The 21,636-nt window shown below is 39.8% G+C and overlaps 1 protein-coding gene across 1 annotated transcript; it reads left to right on the top strand.

Annotated features, from left to right (window-relative positions):
- Positions 1–438: 438 nt before the first annotated feature.
- Positions 439–15,335, top strand: LYLDT1 (lysosomal-lipid droplet tether 1). Its single transcript, XM_088836999.1, has 5 exons — positions 439–498; positions 6,100–6,150; positions 11,540–11,564; positions 13,951–13,993; positions 15,194–15,335. The coding sequence occupies exons 1-5, from the start codon at positions 439–441 to the stop codon at positions 15,333–15,335; spliced, it is 321 nt and encodes a 106-aa protein (XP_088693125.1).
- Positions 15,336–21,636: the final 6,301 nt, after the last annotated feature.

The following is a 21,636-nucleotide window of genomic DNA, read 5'->3' as shown; positions in this document are numbered from 1 at the left end:
CTGGGGAAAGCAGAGGTGAAAAGGATGTGGCCAGAAGGCAGGAAAACTGTCTAACAAGAACCGTATCTTGGAAGACTTGGGCGCTGTAGCTCAGAATGCTCTTGACCAAGTGGTGGGTCACTGTGCACCGAGACTAAGTCCCGTCTGCAGTGCCACAATACACCAGAGGACTTCAAAAGCAGGCAGGCTACATGTGTGGGTACTAGTAAGGTGAGCCAACAGAGGAGTCTGCTTATATCTGTTACCCGCTGGCTAGATTAAGAGATGACAAGGGATATGGGCTGAAAAATGACTCAGTAGGGCTGCAGGAGACTTAGGGCTGCCTGACAAATGGCATGCCTTTGAGTGTCCATCTCAACTCCAAAAAATGCCTCATATTCTATCTGTTTCATGATGTGTCAGTTCAGATCCTGGGGGAGTTAAGGTAATGTTCCCAATATGTGTATCTTATTTCAACAGGCAGTAGAATTAACGATCACTGAAACCCTGTGGGACCAGGTGAGTACAGAGGGGTCCTCTTTGACAGTATAGTGAGAGATGGGAGAAGGGAGAGAAGCTTCAGAAAGGAGCACATTTCCTTCTTTCCCCATGAGTAATTTGCTGTTTGATGGTAAGGAATTCCCATGCTCCCTCCCATCTTGTTCTACTACTCATCTAGTCCCAAATCCTCAGACATTCCTTGTGTCCGTGCATCTCAGTGGCCCATTCTCAACATCCACTTCTCCATTGGACAAGCCCTTTCAAGTATGTTTTCTCTACCTGCATTTTATAAGCACTGTACAATTAATAATTTAAATCTCATCCACTAGTAAGTACCTTAGGGCAAGTACTGAAAACCCCATATATTTTAACTCTCAGATGAGAGGAAGACAATTTACCATTTTGATATGAAAATTGAAGATCCTAACTCCATTTCTTATTAGAAAGAAATATTTCACCTCCAGAGCCACTCAGATGATCTGACAAATTGTTTGCCAATGGCCCTTGATTCCTATGTCATAAAAAATAAAGATTTGGCCCTTCCAGAATGAGGTACCTTTAAAATTAACCTCTCAAAAATAAATACGTCAACCTAAAGAGTGGACACGTTTAATTTCATTCATTTGAATGAAAAGTTAACTCCATAAAATGACTAATTTCTGCATAATTATTAGTGAGCTGTTTTTTCTGAGGGAAACATGCCAATTCTTTCTGGAGTTCCTGTTTGTAACATGATTATGATCATGTCATTAGCACAGAAGAGGATTCTTTTCTTCCATCGACTATGGCAAAAAAAAGGTCTATATAAAGACATTAAAAGACATAGAATTTGCTTAAGTCACTCATATATTTTAAATATAATTTCAATAGGTGGGACATCATTCTGTTTTGATTATTTAGAGTGATAAACTGCTTTGTTACTGAATTTCTTTAGAGTATTTTAATAAAGATTCTAAAGAAGAATAAATGCCAGATTCACTCTGCGGCATCAGAGATTGACAACATGATTTTTTTAATGCTTCAAAATGTTCTACAGACAACCAAATTTATTGACAATAATTTAAATGAGAATAATGGCCAACAGCAGAAACATATTCATGGAGCTTTCCTGTTCTTTAACTTAATATATTTGAGAGATTCAGAGCCACTATCAGAGAGATCTGAGGTGTTGAAAAGAATATGAGTTTGTACTTGGATGTGAAGAACTGCTCTTTCTGTGGTTATGAAAAACATAGTGTTTTAACGTCATTTCAAGGAAATTAGATCAAAACATTAAAATTGTTTTAAAGAGATCAAGTCAAAAAAATCTTTTATAGAAGATTAATCATATGTTTGGTAATGAATGAAACTGTTGAATCTGTCAAGAGAGTGTTTTGTGTTCTGAAAACTTTTTGAGTTGAAAGAGAAATACAGGTTCATTAGGTCCCCAATGGGAATTTTTTGCCTTCAGTCTTCTAACTGAGGCAATGTCATGAGCAGTTGCTCTCAGAACCCACATGATTAAGCCCTGCATTTTGAAATTGCTTTAAAATAGACTTGTATTTAGAGAATGTGAGAGAAAATTCTTTTAATTCTATAAAAAGGAATGTTTTTTTCACTTTGATGAAATTTCCTTGTTTTCCCAGAAAAAGGAAAATGACAACCAATGTGACAATTCTCAAATATAAAAACACAAGATTTCACTTTATATTTAAATGGTCTATTAGTGCAGAAGATAGCTATGCTCATTAATAGCCAAAGAAAACTGCTATATACTTTCACAGAACACAGATATTCACTTGGAGTTTCTGGGACCTTTCCAAAATTATCAGCTGTTTCAACTTCCTAATTTTGACACTCTAGTTGCATACACATTTAAACTGCGATATAAAGATGAGAATTAGAAGAAAAGTGATCACTTCTGAACCTATAATATCAATTATTCACATGAAGCTAAGCAGAAAAAGACTTTAACTCAAAGACTATGAATTCTTTAAATTAAAAAAAAAAGTAAGTGAAAGTCTCCATAGTCTCTCTCCTGCAAGGCCCCACAGAACAACACTATGCAACTTAATCAACTTCTTAATTCTCTGTCTTTCAATGACTTTTCTGATGTTTTACAGAAAGAAAAAAACAATTAAAATGTTGTATGAGAATAACTAAAGTTCTTATAATTACTGTATTACTAAATAGTTGATTATATAAGGGTCAGAAAACCATCTTATGGGAAACCAATACATAATTGGATACTTACAATATAATAAGAGATGACTATAAAACAAATATAAATATATAAGAGATTTATATAAATATATGAGATGAATATAAAACTGCAGATGGTGACTGCAGCCATGAAATTAAAAGACGCTTGCACTTTGGAAGAAAAGTTATGACCAACCTAGACACCATATTAAAAAACAGAGACATTACTTGCCAACAAATGTCTGTCTAGTCAAAGCTATGGTTTTTCCAGTAGTCATGTATGGATGTGAGAGTTGGACTGTGAAGAAAGCTGATCGCTGAAGAATTGATGCTTTTGAACTGTGGTGTTGGAGAAGACTCTTGAGAGTCCCTTGGACTGCAAGGAGATCCAACCAGTCCATCCTAAAGGAAATCAGTCCTGAATATTCTTTGGAAGGATTGATGCTAAAGGTGAAACTTCAATACTTTGGCCACCTGATGTGAAGAACTAACTCTTTTGAAAAGACCCTGATGCTGGGAAAGATTGAAGGCAGGAGAAAAGGGGATGACGGAGGATGAGATGGTTGGATGACATAACCAACTCAATGGACATGAGTTTGAGTAAACTCTGGGAGCTGGCGATGGACAGGGAAGCCTGGCGTACTGCAGTCCATGGGGTCACAAAAAGTCGGACACAACTGAGTGATTGAACTGATAAAACAAAGAATGAACACAGGGTTGATGAGAAGCAATAAGCTGATAATTTGCACAGCCCATCCCACTCACTATTCAGATTCTATATGCTCCCTTCTAAGCATGTGAAAGTAGGAAAGTCCACTAGGCCATTCAGGTATGACCTATATCAAATTCCTTATGATTATACAGTGGAGATGACAAATAGATTCAAGGGATTAGATCTGGTAGACAGAGTGCCAGAAGAACTATGGACAGAGGTTTGTAACATTGTACAGGACACAGTGATCAAAACCATTTCAAAGAAAAAGAAATGCAAGAAGGCAAAGTGGTTGTTTAAGGAGGCTTTACAAATATCTGAGGAAATAAAAGAAGCAAAAAGCAGGGGAGAAAGGGAAAGATATACCCAACTGAATGCAGAGTCCCAGAGAAAAGCAAGGAGAGATAAGAAAGACTTCTTAAACTAACAATGCAAAGAAATAGAGGAAAACAATAGAATGGAAATGACTAGAGGTCTCTTCAAGAAAACTGGAGATATCATGGGAACACTTCAAGCAAGGATGGCATGATAAAGGACCTAACAGAGGTAGAAGAGATTAAGAAGAGGTAGCAAGAATACACAGAAGAATTGTACAAAAAAGGTCTTAATGACCCAGATAATCATAATGGTCTGGTCACTCACCTAGAGCTAGACATCCTGGAATGTGAAGTCAAGTGGGCCTTAGGAAGCATTACTATCAACAAAGCTGGTGGAAGTGATGGAATACCAGCTGAGCTATTTAAAATACTAAAAGATGATGCTGTGAAAGTGCTGCACTCAAAATGTCAGCAAATTTGGAAAACTCAGCCAGTGGCCACAAGACTGGAAAAGATCAGTTTTTATTCCAATCCCAAAGAAGGGCAATACCAAAGAATTTTCAAGCTACCATACAATTGCGCTCATTTCACAAGTTAGCAAAGTAATGCTCAAAATCCTTCAAGCTAGGTTTAGCAGTACATGAACTGAGAACTTCCAGATGTACAAGCTGGATTTCAAAGAGGCAGAGGAACCAGAGATCAAAGTGCCAACATTTGTTGGATCATGGAGATCAAGCGAGTTACAGAAAAACATCTACATTTGCTTAATTGACTATGTTAAAGCCTTTGACTGTGTGGATCACAACAAACTATGCAGATAAAGAGACGGGAGTACCAGACCAGCTCACCTGTCTCCTAAGAAGCAACAGTTAGAACCAGACACGGAACAACAGACTGGTTCAAAATTGGGAAAGGAGCAGGTCAAGGCTCTATATTGTTACTCTGCTTATTCAATTTTCTATGCAGAGTGTATCATGCAAAATGTCAGGGTGGGTGAATCACAACCTGGAATCAAGATTGCCAGGAGAAATATCAATAACCTCAGATATGCAGATGATATCACTTTAACAGAAGAAAGTGAAGAGCCTCTTTATGAGAGGGTAAAAGAGGAGAGTGAAAAAGATGACTCAAAACTCAACATTCAAAAATCTAGTAGGATCATGGTACCCGGTCCCATCACTTCTTGGCAAATAGATGATGAAAAAGTGGAAACAGTGACAGATTTTATTTTCCTGGGCTCCAAAATCACTGTGGACAGTGACTGAAGCCATGAAACTAAAAGACACTTGCTCTTTGGAAGGAAAACTATGACAAACCTAGACAGCATATTAAAAACCAAAGACATCACTTTGCCAACAAAGGTCCATATATTCAAAACTATGGTTTTTTCAGTAGTCACATACAGATGTGATAATTGGACCATAAAGAAAACTTGAGTGCCAAAGAATTAATGCTTTCAAATGGTGGTGCTGGAGAAGACTCCTGAGAGTCCCCTGGACTGCAAGATCAAACTAGTCAATCCTAAAGGAAATCAACCCTGAATATTCACTGGAAGGACTGACGCTGAAGCTTTAATTCTTTACCTGATATGAAGAGCTGATTCACCTGAAAGCCTGTGATGCCGGGAAAGATTGACGACAAAAGGATACAGGGGCGGTAGAGGATGAGATGGTTAGATAGCATCACTGACTTAAAGCACATGAATCTGAGCAAACTCCAGAGGACAAAGGAGCCTGGGGTGCTGCAGTCCAGGGAATTGTAAAGAGTCAGATATAACAGCAAATGAACAACAAAGCATGTTAAAATTCCTGAATATCAACAAAAACAATTCTATATTTCAACTGAATAAGATATACCTATCTGTCTTAAAGTCCTCATCCTTTCCCCAAAATGAAGAAACTCAAACTACCAATAGTCACTGTATCCATCTATGTCTGGATGAAGAATATAGGTACATATTTAGTTTTAGAAGCATCTGCCAAAGCTTTTCCCACAGTGATCATACACTTCTGTGTTTCTTCCAACAATATATGAGAGTTCGAGCTTCTCTATGTTCTCACTAACACATGGTCTTGGTCTACTGGTGTATTATAATCTAAATGGAAATGTGTTGATTTCTAGCTATGTTTAGCTTCAGAACAAACACCAATGAAGTACAATAGTGGGTTTCATTGACATTCCTTTCACAACTTGTCCTTCTTTAAATAACTTCCTGTATTTCACCCACCTACCATATGAAGAAATGGCGGCCCAGAAATATGAATGAAAGTGGAATTCAATGGGATTTATTTCTTTGAGCTAGGAAGCCATAGTCTGTTGGCATTCATACTCTACAGCCTAATAATGACTGAGAGATTCTATATATAAAATCCCTTTGTAATAAAGCCTGTAACATTAATTTTTCCATAATTTTTTGTCTTCTTTCAGGTTCTAATGGCCTTTAAGGATATACAAAATGAGGTGAGATTAAATTTCCATTCTCTAAATTCCCTGACCATATCACTTCTCTTGCTTCTGATTTTCCTATACTCTTCTGTGCTGTTGACTTTGATCAAGCTTTTAGTTTCATTTCTTTATCTAGGGATTTCTCCCTTAAAAGACTAGCACTCATTTGTCAGTCTAGTAAGTAAGACCAGAAGATGCCTAACAATTCCCTTATGAAAATTTGATAATACAGAGAGAAAATCATATCTATCAGAACTACTCTCAGCAAGAATACTATGCAGTTATGTGAAACAGGTGACTGAGCAGGGAGGATCCAAATGACATGGTAAATTATTAGGATAGTGTATTTATTATAGGGTAGTACAAATTAGAGTCCAGAGCTAAACTTTGCTCTGCAACAGTCCTCCTCTTCTGCTCTTTCATGCAGGTTCTAGTATTTTTCTATACAAAGACTAATTAAATATCTAAAAATATAGTCAAAAAATGGAGTATATTATTGGCCTACCCCAGACATTGAGTTACTACATTTCCTTGCTCAAAATCTTGATATGTCTCAGTTCTACCAAGGTTGGACCAAAAGGACCTGAAAGAAATTTCCTCTACTTCACTAACTGGATCACTCTTAGCCTTTGAACTAAGCCTTTTTCTATAGTCCAAGAAGTCATGCCATCGTGTCCTGCTGCTGTGTCTGGAACTTACTCTAGGAAAAATCTACAGCAGCCTCTGCCTCCGACTGGCTGGAGGTAAAAGGGAGAGGAGATCAAAAGCTTGGTATTTTCACAAAGTATTCCTCGGCCTCAGGGCACCTCCACATTACCCAGAATTTTAGTCCCCTGAGTCCTTCTTAAGTGTCCCCCAAGCAGGACTTAAGATAGTGAGAGGAGGAGGTTTGTCTGTAAGTGGGACTCACATGTGTTGATTTCATCCTCTCAAGGCCCATAAACAAAGTTAAATGTCCCCCTGACATCTTCTGTGCTGAAGCTCTATTCTAGGTCTAGTGGTTCTCCATGGGGCTCATCAGACACAGTCCCTGCCCTCATGAAACACCTGGGCTGGTGCAGACTGTTATGTCAGTCTGACAAACACTTTCAAACATATAGGCACACTGAGAGAAGAAAGTCAAGCAAAAGATATCTGGGAGAGACAGAACTAGAAAGCACTTCCTTGCCCCAGAACACTGTTATATAGAAACACCATCTAGCCAGCTCCTGGGAGCTCAGGGGCCCCAAAGTACATAGCATCAGCAGCTATTTATCTGGGATGAGTAAGAGGGAATTTTTTAAAAAACAGATACTTAAAGGTTCATCTCACAGAACCAATATATAGTGAGGAGTCAGTTCAGTACAGTGTGGTTCAGTCACGTCTGACTCTTTGCAACCCCATAGACTGTAGCATGCCAGGCTTCCCTGTCCATCACCATCTCCCTGAACTTGCTCAAACTCATGTCCATTGAGTCGGTGATGCCATCCAACCATCTCATCCTCTGTTGTCCCCTTCTCATGCTGCCTTCGATCTTTCCCAGCATCAGGGTCTTTTCAAATGAGTCAGTTATTCACATCAGGTGGCAAAGTATTAGACTTTCAGCTTTAGCATTGGTCCTTCCAAAGAATATTCAGGACTGACTTCCTTTAGGATGGACTGGTTGGATCTTTTAAGTGTCCAAGGGACTCGAAAGAGTCTTCTCCAACACCACAGTTCAAAAGCATCAATTCTTCCGTGCTCAGCTTTCTTCATAGTACAACTCTCACATCCATATATGACTACTAGAAAAACCATAGCTTTGACTAGATGGACCTTTGTTGGCCAAGTAATGTCTCTGCTTTTTAATATGCTGTCTAGGCAACCCACTCCAGTGTTCTTGCCTGGAGAATCCCAGGGATGGTGGAGCCTGGTGGGCTGCCGTCTATGCGGTTGCACAGTCAGACATGACTGAAGTGACTCAGCAGCAGCAGCAGCAGCAGCAGGTTGACCATAGTTTTTCTTCCAAGGAGCAAGGGTCTCTTAATTTCATGGCTAGAGTCACCATCTGCAGTGATTTTGAAGCCCCCCAAAATAAAGTCTCTCACTATTTCCATTGTTTCCCCATCTATTTGCTATGAAGTGATAAGATTGAATGTCATGATCTTCACTTTCTGAATGTTGAGTTTTAAGCCAACTTTTTCACTCTCCTCTTTCACTTTCATCAAGAGGCTCTAGTTCTTCTTCACTTTCTGCCATAAGGGTGGTACCATCTGCGTAGCTGAGGTTACTGATATTTCTCCTGCTAATCTTGATTCCAGCTTGTGCTTCATCCTGCCCATCACTTCTCATGATATACTCTGCATATAAGTTAAATAAGCAGGGTGACAATACACAGCCTTGACGTACTCCTTTTCCTATCTGGAACCAGTCTGTTGTTCTATGTCCAGTTCTAATTGTTGCTTCCTGACCTGCATACAGATTTCTCAGGAGTCAGGTTAGGTGGTCTGGTTTTCCCATCTCTTGAAGAATTTCCACAGTTTGTTATGATCCACACAGTCAAAGGCTTTGGTGTAATTAATAAAGCAGAAATAGATGTTTTTCTGGAACTCTCTTGGTTTTTTGATGATCCAACAGATGTTGGCAATTTGATCTCTTGTTCCTCTGCCTTTTCTAAATCCAACTTGAACATCTGGAAGTTCACAGTTCACATATTACTAAAGCCTGGCTTGGAGAATTTTGAGCATTACTTTGCTAGCGTGTGAGATGAGTGCAATTGTGCGGTAGTTTGAGCATTCTTTGGCATTGCCTTTCTTTGGGATTGAAATGAAAACTGACCTTTTCCAGTCCTGTGGCCACTGCTGAGTTTTCCAAATTTGCTGGCATATTGAGTGCAGCACTTTCACAGCATCATCTTTTAGGATTTGAAATAGCTCAACTGGAATTCCATCACCTCCACTAGCACTGTTTGTAGTGATGCTTCCTAAGGCCCACTTGACTTCACCTTCCAGGATGTCTGGCTCTAAGTGAGTGATCACAACATCGTGGTTATCTGGGTCATAAAGATCTTTTTTGTATAGTTCTTCTGTGTATTCTTGCCACCTCTTCGTAATATCTTCTGCTTCCATTATGTCCATGCCATTTCTGTCCTTTATTGTGCCCATCTTTGCATGAAATATTCCTTCGGTATCTCTAATTTTCTTGAAGAGATCTATAGTCTTTCTCATTCTATTGTTTTCCTCTATTTCTTTGCATTGATCACTGAGGAAGGCTTTCTTATCTCTCTCTCCTTGCTATTCTTTGGAATTCTGCATTCAAATGGTTATCTTTCCTTTTCTCCTTTGCCTTTAGTTTCTCTTCTTTTCTTTTCTCAGCTATTTATAAGGCCTCTTCAGACAACCATTTTGCCTTTTTGTATTTCCTTTTCTTGGGGGTGGTCTTGATTCCTGCCTCCTGTACAATGTCATGAACCTCCATCCATATTTCTTCAGGGACTCTATCAGATCTACTCCCTTGAATCTATTTGTCACTTCCACTGTATAATCGTAAGGGATTTGATTCAGGTCATACCTGAATGTTGTAGTGGTTTTCCCTGCTTTCTTCAATTTAAGCCTGAATTTGGCAATAAGGAGTTCATGATCTGAGCCACAGTCAGCTCCTGTTCTTATGTTTGCTGACTGTATAGAGCTTCTCCATCTTCAGCTGCAAAGAATGTAATCAATCTGATTTCGTTATTGACCATCTGGTGATGCCCAGGCGTAGAGTCTTTTCTTGAATGAGGAGAGTGAAAGTAAAAAGAAAAGTGTCCTCTTTGATTACTTTCACTAGTGTTTTATAGTTTTCTATGTACAAGTCTTTTGTTTCCTTAGGTAGATATATTCCTAAGTATTTAATTCTTTTCGTTGCAACAGTGAATGGAATAGTTTCCTTAATTTCTCTATTTTTTCATTATTAGTGTATAGGAATGCAAGGGATTTCTGTGTGTTGATTTTATATCCTGCAACTTTACTGTATTCATTGATTAGCTCTAGTAGTTTTCTGGTAGAGTCTTTAAGGTTTTCTGTGTAGAGGATCATGTCATCAGCGAACAGTGAAAGTTTTACTTCTTCTTTTCCAATTTGTATTCCTTTTATGTCTTTTTCTGCTCTGATTGCTGTAGCCAAAACTTCCAGAACTATGTTGAATAGTATGCGGGATGACCCAGAGGGAGGATAAGGGGAGGAGGGAGGTGGGAGGGGGGTTCGAGAGGGGGAACTCATGTACATTCAGGGCGGATTCGTGTCAATGTATGACAAAACCAACTAATATAATATTGTAAAATAATTAGCCTCCAATAAAAATAAAAATTAAAAAATTAATAAATAAATAGAAATTAAAAAAAATAAAAATGCCAAAAAAGAAAAGTGAGCGTCCCTCAGTCATGCCTTACTCTTTGTGATCCGATGGACTGTAGCCCACCAGGCTCCTCTGTCCATGGGATTCTCCAGGCAAGAATGCTGAATTGGGTTGCCATTCTATTCCCCAGGGGATCATCCCAACCCAGGGATCGAACCTAGGTCTCCTGCATTGCAGATGCATTCTTTACCATCTGAGCCACTAGGGAAGCCTGAAGAGAATGAAAGAGGCCAGAAAATAGAGAGCACAGAAAGGCCAGAAAGAATAAAAGAGGAGAGATCATTGCATGAATCATTATGACTGTAGGTAACAAAGGTCCATCTAGTCAAGGCTATGGTTTTTCCAGTGGTCATGTATGAATGTGAGAGTTGGACTGTGAAGAAAGCTAATTGCCGAAGAATTGATGCTTTTGAACTGTGGTGTTGGAGAAGACTCTTGAGAGTCCCTTGGACTGCAAGGAGATCCAACCAGTCCATTCTAAAGGAGATCAGTCCTGGGTGTTCATTGGAAGGACTGATGCTAAAGCTGAAACTCCAATACTTTGGCCACCTCAGGTAAAGAGTTGACTCACTGGAAAAGACTCTGATGCTGGGAGGGATTGAGGGTGGGAGAAGGGGACGACAGAGAATGAGATGGCTGGATGGCATCACCAACTCGATGGACATGAGTTTGAGTGAACTCCGGGAGTTGGTGATGGACAGGGAGGCCTGGCGTGCTGTGATTCATGGGGTCGCGGAGAGTCGGACACGACTGAGCGACTGAACTGAACTGAATGAACTGTGTATCTCCTAATTCTGACCCCTAATAAGGCCAGAATTTGTCGTATTTATTATTCAGCAAACATTTATTGAATATGCTATATGCAGTGCATTGTGTTTGATGTGAGGCATAAAAAAACAACACACACTCTTTCAGGAAACTTGGAATTTCATTACATTCCCTAGAAGCCCACATGTCTCACACAGACATCCCTATAATCTTACCAAGTCTAACTGGTACACTGAGGAGGAGAGTGGCCCCTGACTTTCTGACTTTCTCTCATTTTCTTCAGCTCCAGGAAGATGCTCGGACTCGAGGTAAGGAGCAATATTTCAAGGTTTGGTTAAACCAAGGGTGAGCGGAGGGAATAAGGAGGAGTTCATATCAAAATCTCAACATGGGAGCTTCTATTTGGCTGAAAGCTGGAGTCTGGGCCCCGCTAATCTCTCCTCTTTCTGGTCCAGTTATCTGGACAGGAATAGCAGGATCCCTTTCTCCCTTGGAAGGGCTGTTGAGGGCCAGAGGACACTCTCAGCCCTGTCAGACATGGCACTTGTCAGGAGAGGAGAGACAACAGTCGGAGGGAAGCTTCCCAGCTCTGTGTTTAGGGTTTAGGAGGCACTGAAGAGTAGAGTGCTAGGAGGATTGGGGGTGGGAGGAGACAGGGACAACAGAGAATGAGATGGCTGGATGGCATCACCGACTTGATGGACGTGAGTTTGAGTGAACTCCGGGAGTTGGTGATGGACAGGGAGGCCTGGCGTGCTGTGATTCACAGGGTCGCAAAGGGTCGGACACGACTGAGCGACTGAACTGAACTGAACTGAAGAGTAGGGAAGCCAAAATGGAATGACTATTTAGGGTGGTCAAATTATAGTACTCAAATGACCATATGCAGCTTTTAAGTTTCAAATTAAAACATGCAGGTGCTGTGCTTTGTTGCTCAGTCATGTCCAACACTTTGCAACCCCATGGACTGTAGCGCACCAGGCTCCTCTATCCATGGGGATTTTCCAAGCAAGAATACTGGAGTGTGTTGCCATGCCCTCCTCCAGGAGCCTAGAATTAAAGCATAAATTTAGCCATAGTTGGAGTTCCTTCCTTTCCAAAAAGTAACTTATAAATCAGGGCTTTTCAAACATTTGAATGTATACAAATTACCTTGGTACTTAATTCAATAGGCCTGAGACTCAGTTTCTTTATTTCTAAGAAGCTGTCATGTGATGCCGGAACCTGTGGTTCATGAATCAGACTTTGAATACCAAGGATATAAATGAGTTCACTGAAATATCCTCTAATGTCAAAAACACACACTACTATATATAAAACAGATAACCAACAAGGACTTACTGTATAGCACAGGGAACTCCACTCAAAATTCTGTAATAACCCATATGGGAAAAGAATCTGAAAAATAATGAATATATGTATACATATAACTGAATCACTTTGCTGTACATCTAAAACTGACACAACATTGGAAATCAACTACTTTTTTCATTTTTAATTCTATGTATATTATTTTAATATTTGTCCATAAGAACATTTATAACTGATCATCTAATTTGGGTTAAATGTATCACTGTGCTTAGTCGCTCAGTCATATCTGACTTTTTGTGATCCCATGGACTATAGCCCACTAGGCTCCTCTGCCCATGGGATTCTCCAGGCAAGAATACTGGAGTAGGGTTCCATTGCCTACTCCAAGAGATCTTCCTGGTCCAGGGATCAAACCCATGTCTCTTATGTCTCCTGCACTGGCTTGTGGATTCTTTACCACTAGTGACACCTGGGAAGCCCCAAAGTATCACTACTCAGTTTTGTCTTTTGAAGTGTTCTCCAAACAGGACTTGCTCAGTGATGTAAGCTATTTTGTTATCATTCTGTAGCATATGATATCTCTGTACAGTTTGGAGGTGATCTTAGCTTTGGAGGTGCACATAAGATTAATAGCATTCAGTGAGTGGTATACTGGAAGTATCCATAAGTTACCACCCAGGAATCTCTGCTGAATTCTGAGTATCAGTTTCCATTCCTGGGGCCCATGCAGGGCAGCAGACAGGACCAAAAATACAGAAATATGGCCAAGGAGAAATCATGAGGTACAGGGAAAACTTCTCTTGGCTGCTGAGCCCTAAGGGTCAACAGGTCAAAAGGGTTAAGTTTATCTAAGCTTGAAAGATGTTCTCCTTTATTCAAGGAAGGCTGTTTTCCAAATAGGTCACTACAGGCCCTGGAATACCTGCTTGATGACCCAATGTAAAAAACATGGATTTAGGATCTTGATTGTTGTTGTGGTTGTTTTCTGCTTCCTAAAAGGTGGGTGGGTGTGGGAATTCAGAATAAGATGAGAAGAATTCATCTCATTGTATTTTCCATACTAAAAGAGGAGACAAGGACCTAATCTAGTGTCAGTGCCCTGGGACTGAGGAATTGGACTAATTCCAAATGCCCAGATCTGGTTAAACAGGGATCTGGTGGCCATGATTCGATATATACTTTGTAAGTGACCAGATGTCCAGTGTCACGTTCTGCAACTGCCTCTCTGACAGGCCTATAGTTCTTTAGCTTCTCCACAAATTTTCGTCTCTCCCACTTTGACTGGCCATACTCCAAACTAAGGATATGAGCAGGGCTCAAGGCTCCTAAGGAGATACTTTCAGAGCCCTGCAATGAAATGATTCGTTCTTGTGTCCCACTCAGGGATGAGCTCCACGACACCCACATCATCTGCATCCAAGACTGGGTAAGTGACCCTCTTTTGAGAGTCCCTAAGGGAGATAGCATCCACCTGGATATGGGTGTAGTGACTAGGAATACTGCCGTCTCTGAGCCTTGAGTCTTCAGAACACTGTACTTTCAACATATCTCTCAGGAGATGGTCCCCCACCACTCTCAATTCATGGTGAAATACAGAGCCAGGGCTTCCTCTTTCATCCTCAGCCTCAACAGAAATCTCTGGAATTTCAGGATCAGTCTGTACCTCACCATACAGGTTTTGGGAGATTCTATTCACTCAATTTAAGGGGAACAAAGGAGATGCAGAAAGAATGACAGATAAGAAAGGAAAGCCACACACACACAAAAAAAAGTAAAATGAGGAACTTAGAAAGAGAAGGACTTAGAAAAAGAAAATTTTAGAAACTTCAAAGTCCAATGCCTCAACATCGGGAGATGTCCATTTATTTTCCATCCAAAAATAAAAGACTAGGAGAGAAAACATCAGGCTATACCACCAGAGATTTAATTTAGACACTAGGAAAAACTTCATGATAGTGAAAACTGAAAAGCAGAGTACTAGGTAGTGAGATTGCAGCAGCATGTTCTGCACGGGACTTCGGAAATACTTTTAAAAACCACTTTGACCTGTTTCAGATATGGTTCCACCGGAACCAGGAAATGGATAAGGTGAACTTTCTAGATCCCTGTTTCAACCCAATTTGATCCTATTCTAGAGAGTTGACCCTAGTGAAGTAAAAAAAGCATTCCTCTTAAAAAGATATATCACTATAGTTTAAATTGACCATTGCTGAAACCATGAAAGGAATAATGGACTGGCGGTCTCATATTTACATAAATCTTAAATGTAATTATTATAAACCTTTATATATGAGGAGTACTTTTGATTGGTCAAAACCATATTGGATCAATGATTTTACTTTATTTCAGTATTCCTCTCTGAGGCAAACATGAGAAATTTACCTGACTTTCCTGATTAAAACATAGGCTCTGATAACTTAAGACACATCTCCTAATCCCATTAAGGGCACTCTCTTATAGGACACAAGATCATCAGGGAATTGCAATTCCCAGAGCTAGTGATGCCCATTCCTGGTGGAGTCTGACAACAAAATAAATCCTTAAGGACAGTGGAGGCCAGGGAGAGGGCCCCAGGGATGGGATCTCTCTCCCTCATACATTCACAGCCTCCTCTTATTTGGTATAGAAGCACCAAGACTTCAGATGCTGCAACGACCCCAAAGTTGGGAAGGCTGCTGCCAGGCACTGGAGAGCAGCCATCAGGGATCCAGGCCCAAAACCTGAGAGGACAGTCCTCTGATCAGTCAGCTTGCTACCCTAGACCCTAATCCAACAATCCATGAAGAAGACCACCTTCAGGTATTTCATCGAGGTCTTTCCCCTGAACTCCACCCTTCATATCCTCAGGAACCCAGGCCTCATCAAGTCCTCACTCCAATATGGCAGAGTAGCAAACTCCATCCCCTCTTCAAAGCTGGGGTTACCTGAGGAACAATCAATTGAGAAGGTAGAAGCCTGAGGGCAGGGCCCAGCTGGAATCTTTCAGTTTCTTGATTGAGGAAGAGCCAGACAGAGTGTCAGGTACAGATAGTTCTGTATAGGGAGGAGTGTTCAGAAATCGAGAGAGACAATTATGGGATCCGTTCCGTTCCGTTCTGTCGCTCAGTCGTGTCCGACTCTTTGCGACCCCGTGGACTGTAGCCTACCAGGCTTCTCCATCCATGGGATTCTCCAGGCAAGAATACTGAAGTGGGTTACCGTTTCCTTCTCCAGGGGATCTTCCCGACCCAGGGATCGAACCCGGGTCTCCCGCATTGGAGGCAGAGGCTTTAACCTCTGAGCCACCAGGGAAGCCCAATTATGGGATAGAGAAATGGAAAGACAGAAAGTTTAAAAACACACTAAGAAACATGAGGCCCATTATCCGCTTCAGCAAAGTGCTCTGGAAATCTACGTTATTTTGAGGGCTTAATTCAGAATCAAGAGTCAAACACTGTAGGTCCACAATAGACTCCAATGTCAGGAGTTTCATTAATAAAGCAGTTAAGTAAACTGCCCTCAAAGGAACTGCTTAAGTGATAGACCATTTCCTCAACCTTTCAAACTCCCTGACTCTTTAGTTTCATCTGATACCTAATCTCATATGGAGAAAAAGACCATTCTCAGATATTTATCTGTTTCACAGACTAAGCTAGCGATACCCTCCCTATAGCCCTATATAAGGCTTACTGGGAATTCCTGAAAACAGAATCTGAGTGATGAATGACAGAGAAACTCAGGTTCATCTGCATGTGTCTAAGTACAGTGACTCTGTGTATTTTCCTGAATAGTCCCATTTCAAATATTTTATCTCATTTCCCCCATATAGGATCAAAATACAAAATGCCCCAATATTTTGGCAATAAGATCACACCTTTCTGAAAGAATATATACACTCACAAAACCTCTGTCATCATTCAAAACTCACTTTTGACTCAGAAATTAAGGCAGAAAATTTCCTTTCTCCTCAGTACAGCATAGGCAGCAAGTGTAGGGCAGCAAAGCGTGGGCACCTACACAGAAAGAAAATGGTGTGCAACCGGTGGGTCTCCTCCCTTAGTGTGTGTTTGATATCCTGGGGAATAGTCATGAGGGCAGAAGTATCATCTGTAGGACTGATTTTAGTTTCAGTGCCATCTTCCTCATAAACTAAATTTATTTTATTCTCATCCATATGACTGCGACATCTAGGGCACAGCTTTGGTTGCCTGAAAAACAAAGTTATTGGGCAGGCATCACCACTGATCTGGAAGAGGGAGTGATACCCATGGGCAGAGATGCCAAGGTCTATGTCTACAATTGGGAACCTGGAAATCAAGTGAGACCCACACACATCAGAACCGCCAAGCAAAGAAACCAGCAAACAACAGCTGATAAAAATAAATGTGGTGTAAAAGACGTCTATCCTATTGGCTCTTACTGGGTAGTGGAGTGTAGTGCTTGAATGTCCAAGTATGGTCTTGCATTTGGCTCAGAGAACAACAGCACAGATTAGGAGAAGATCTGGATTATAAAGTCACAAACCCATTTTAACTTTACCCAACTTATGGACCTATAGGTCTCAGTTTCCTACCCTATAAATAAGGAAACATAACTACAAAATGCTGAAGCCTTCTTTCATTTCTAATATCTTGTGATCTGACTGGCCTCACAGTCTATGACTCCAACATGGCTATCCCCCGAAACTATAGAAAAAGTCAACTAGTCCAAAAATACTTCCTTCAAGAAAAAAACTACTTAGGATATTTATCAAAGATGTTGCAAACACATATAAAGCATATATCATGACATAAAAGGTGGAGTTTTTAATTCTTACTTGTTCTTTTCCCAACAAAAATTTAGACAAAAAGAAAATAGCATATTAAAAAATGATACAACATAGAATTTAAAACCAGTGGTGAGAATTTGTCACAATACCAGTAAAATAATAAATAAAAATCCATTATAACAATAAAATAAGTTTTAAAAAGCATCACCTCATTAGATACTGACTTGGTATTTGTTGAGAGACAAATGTTGAGTCTTTAAACTGAGACTACAAAAGTAATGGAAATTTTTTCACATGATAGAGAGACCCCATAATTTCAGGGTTGTATTGAAAACAGAAACTACACAAGGATCCCTTATATTTTCACGCTAATTCAGAAGTATTTAAAATGTTTTCAGTGGTTTTCCAGTTCCCAGAGCAGATAAATATAAATCCCTGTAAGACATTTTATAGAAGTTGACAGACAGCAAAATTCATCAAGAAAAATAGGCAAAAAAAAATCTTAAAGAGTATTGATAAAGTTACCTTCAAAATTTTACTTCTAAAAGTCAAGAGAATGAGAAGACAGATTGGCAGAAAATATTTGCAAAAGACACATCAGATAAACAAAAATATACCAAAAAATAATTAAAACTCAAGAGAATGAGAAGACAGATTGGCAGAAAATATTTGCAAAAGACACATCAGATAAACAAAAATATACCAAAAAATAATTAAAACTCAACAATAAGAAAATAAACAACTCAGTTTAAAAATTGAGAACAGACTGCTCGCTAAAGAAGATATACAGATAGAAAACAAGCATATAAAAAGACACTCAACATCAATGTCATTAGGGAACTTATAACAATTAGATACCATGAGACACCTATCACAATGGCCTAAATCTAAAAACTGACAATAAATAGCTGGTTAGAATGTAGAACAACAAGAGCTCTCAGTCACTGCTAGTGGGAATGCAAAATGGTATAGCCACTTTGAAAGACAATTTGGCAGTTTCTTAGAAAATTAAACTTGCTTTTACCATATAATTCAGCAATCATGCTCCTTCGAATTCCCCAAATGAGTTGAAAAGTTATATCCACACAAAAATGTACACATTGATGTTCACAGCAGCTTTATTCATAATTCCCTGAACTTGGAAGCAAACAAGATTTCCTTCAATAGGTTAATGGAAAAATTAAGCTACATTCAGACAATGGAACATTCAGTTCAGTTCAGTCGCTTATTCAGCCCTAAAAAGCAATGAGCTATCAACTCATGGAAAGACATGAAGGAAATGCATATTACTAAGTGCAAGAAGCCAATCTGAAAAGGCAGCATACTGTATGATTCCAAGAATATGGCATTCTGGAAAAGACAAAACTACAGAGATGGTAGAAAGATAACTTTGGTGTGGGGTGTTGATAGGAGAGGAAGTTGTGCATGAGTCAGGGAAGGAGTATAAGGCCTGTACTTTGTGCTCAATTTGGCTTTGTATCTAAAACTTGTCTTAAGAATATTTTTAAAAGTATAGTGGACCACATTGTCATGAGGCTGAAGACCAAAAGAATGCTACCCAGGGTGAGGAAAATGCTAAACCCTCTTGGCTAGCTGACTCACATTTCAAAAGGTAATACAACATCAAAAATGTTAAATTTGCAGGTGATAGTTTCTGAAGACCACGAGGCTGTAGAAGAAGTTTTTTTAATACCTATTAAGTGTTACACAGGGAAAGGGTTATGTGGAAGAGAAAGTTTTCAACACTGATGAGACTGACTTGTTTTACAAGGATGTTGGCAAATTAACATATATAATAAAAATAAACTCCAAAGCCCCTGGTTTAAAATCATTTAAGACTGTGCAATTAATTATTTGTAAGTGTATATAAGGTGTCTTTAGGCAGAAACACATAAAACAAAGTTATGTACTGATCATCTGGTGAAAATGTGGACTAAAGGTTTACAGGAATCTAATCCTGTATTTCCCCTAGGAGCAAAAAGTCTGTATTCACTAATTCAGTGTTCACAGTGACTTTACAGAACTATCATGAATAATTAGAAGTGATTGTGCTTACAGTTGTATAAAAACCAGAAGCAACCAAGATGTTCTTCAGTAGTTGAATGGATAAACTAGGGTACATTCAGACAGGGATGTAATTCAGTGATAAAAATAAATGAGCTATCAAATCACAGGGTCTTCCCTTGTGGCTCAGCTGGTAAAGAATCTGCCTGCAATGTGGGAGACCTGGGTTCAATCACTGGGTTGAGAAGATCCCCTGGAAAAGGAAAAGGTTACCCACTCCAGTATTCTGGCCTGGAGAATTCCATAGACCATATAGTATATGGAGTCATAAAGAGTTGGACACAACTGAACAACTTTCACACACTTTATCAAACCACAGAGGGGGAAAAAAAACACAAATCTTAAATACATATTGGTAAGTGAAAAAAGTCAGTCTGAAATGTATGGATGTGAGAGTTGGACTGTGAAGAAAGCTGATAGCCGAAGAATTGATGCTTTTGAACTGTGGTGTTGGAGAAGACTCTTGAGAGTTCCTTGTACCTCAAGGAGATCCAACCAGTCCATTCTAAGGGAGATCGATCCTGGGTGTTCATTGGAAGGACTGATGCTAAAGCTGAAACTGCAATACTTTGGCCACCTCATGCGACGAGTTGACTCACTGGAAAAGACTCTGATGCTGGGAGGGATTGGGGGCGGGAGGAGACGGGGACGACAGAGAATGAGATGGCTGGATGGCATCACCGACTCTGTGGACTTGAGTCTGAGTGAGCTCCAGGAGTTGGTGATGGACAGGGAGGCCTGGCGTGCTGTGATTCATGGGGTCGCGGAGAGTCGGACATGACTGAGCGACTGAACTGAACTGAACTGAACTCTATTTTCTATTTTTATAATCTTTTAGAAAAGGCAAAACTATACAGGCAGTAGATATTAGTAGTCATTAGTTTAGGGGAAAGTGGTAGGGGGCTGAATAAGTGAGGCACAGGACTTTTAGGGCAGTGAAACTATTCTGTATGGTACTATAATTGTGGATACATCACACTAGGCATCTGACAAGGCCCTCTGAACTTTACAGCAAAAAAAAAACGGAAACTAATATATACCAATTTAAAAATATATCATTAGCATGATGGAAAGCAGAATATAATCAAGCAATTTAACTATATTATAAATGTATGAAACAAGTTCACTGAACTTGTTATGGGGAAAAGGGGCTGATCTAAATAGCTCTGGAAATTAGTAGAATCTATAAGATGTATGACTAAAGACAAAAGCAACTATACATAAGCACACAGTACCTTAACTGACAAACTTGTTTCCCACAGTGGAAATGGGTTAACAATTCTGATGCTGCTATTCATGTATACTGGAATTAAATAAATAAACAGCAGGTGGTAGGAACCAAGATTCTCACAGTTGAAATGGGAGATTGCAGATAAGCAGGGAAGACTAGAATGATCCATATGATAATAGAGTTGGAAACACCAATATGAACTCATGTTTAGCTTAATACAGTTGCAAATGGTTTCATATAAAAATATTTATAGGTATGTTTATACAGATGGGTTAGAATGCACACATTTATTTTTTTGCTATCAACTGATAGGGCCCGAACATATTAGAAGCAACAAATCACATCGACCTCTCAGATCTTGGTTTCTAGTATCAGCAGCCATTGCAAAGAACCAGGGCTCCTTGAAGAAATGGCTTATTCTAGGGATAAAACAGGGAATATATATACAAGATGAATTTGAAGCATCTTATGGGAAATAGATGGAAAAACAGTGGAAACAGTGTCAGACTTTATTTTTTTGGGCTCCAAAATCACTGCAGATGCTGATTGCAGCCATGAAATTAAAAGACGCTTGCTCCTTGGAAGGAAAGTTATGACCAACCTTGATAGTATATTAAAAAGCAGAGACATTACTTTGCCAACCAAGGTCCGTCTAGTCAAGGCAATGGTTTTTCCCGTGGTCATGTATGGATGTGAGAGTTGGACTGTGAAGAAGGCTGATCGCCGAAGAATCGAAGCTTTTGAACTGTGGTGTTGGAGAAGACTCTTGAGAGTCCCTTATACTGCAAGGAGATCCAACCAGTCCATTTTAAAGGAGATCAACCCTGGATGTTCATTGGAGGGACTGATGCTAAAGCTGAAACTCCAATACTTTGGCCACCTCATGCGACGAGTTGACTCACTGGAAAAGACTCTGATGCTGGGAAAGGTTGGGGGCGGGAGGAGAAGGGGACGACGGAGAATGAGATGGCTGGATGGCATCACCGACTCTGTGGACATGAATTTGAGTGTACTCCGGGGGTTGGTG

The sequence above is a fragment of the Moschus berezovskii genome, chromosome 6 (assembly GCF_049115385.1).
Source record: "Moschus berezovskii isolate FMDL1 chromosome 6, NW_MosBer_1.0, whole genome shotgun sequence".
NCBI classification, from domain to species: domain Eukaryota; kingdom Metazoa; phylum Chordata; class Mammalia; order Artiodactyla; family Moschidae; genus Moschus; species Moschus berezovskii.
Note: the sequence above shows the minus strand (reverse complement) of the source record. Positions and strands in the feature narration are given on the sequence as shown.

Bases quoted from the DNA above. Each gene is read 5' to 3' on its own strand.
- LYLDT1 (XM_088836999.1), top strand. From the start codon at position 439: ATGTGTATCTTATTTCAACAGGCAGTAGAATTAACGATCACTGAAACC. The intron at 499-6,099 runs GTGAGTACAGAG...ATTTTTCCATAA, and splicing joins CTGAAACCCTGTGGGACCAG to TTTTTTGTCTTCTTTCAGGT. The intron at 11,565-13,950 runs GTAAGGAGCAAT...TGTCCCACTCAG, and splicing joins GGAAGATGCTCGGACTCGAG to GGATGAGCTCCACGACACCC.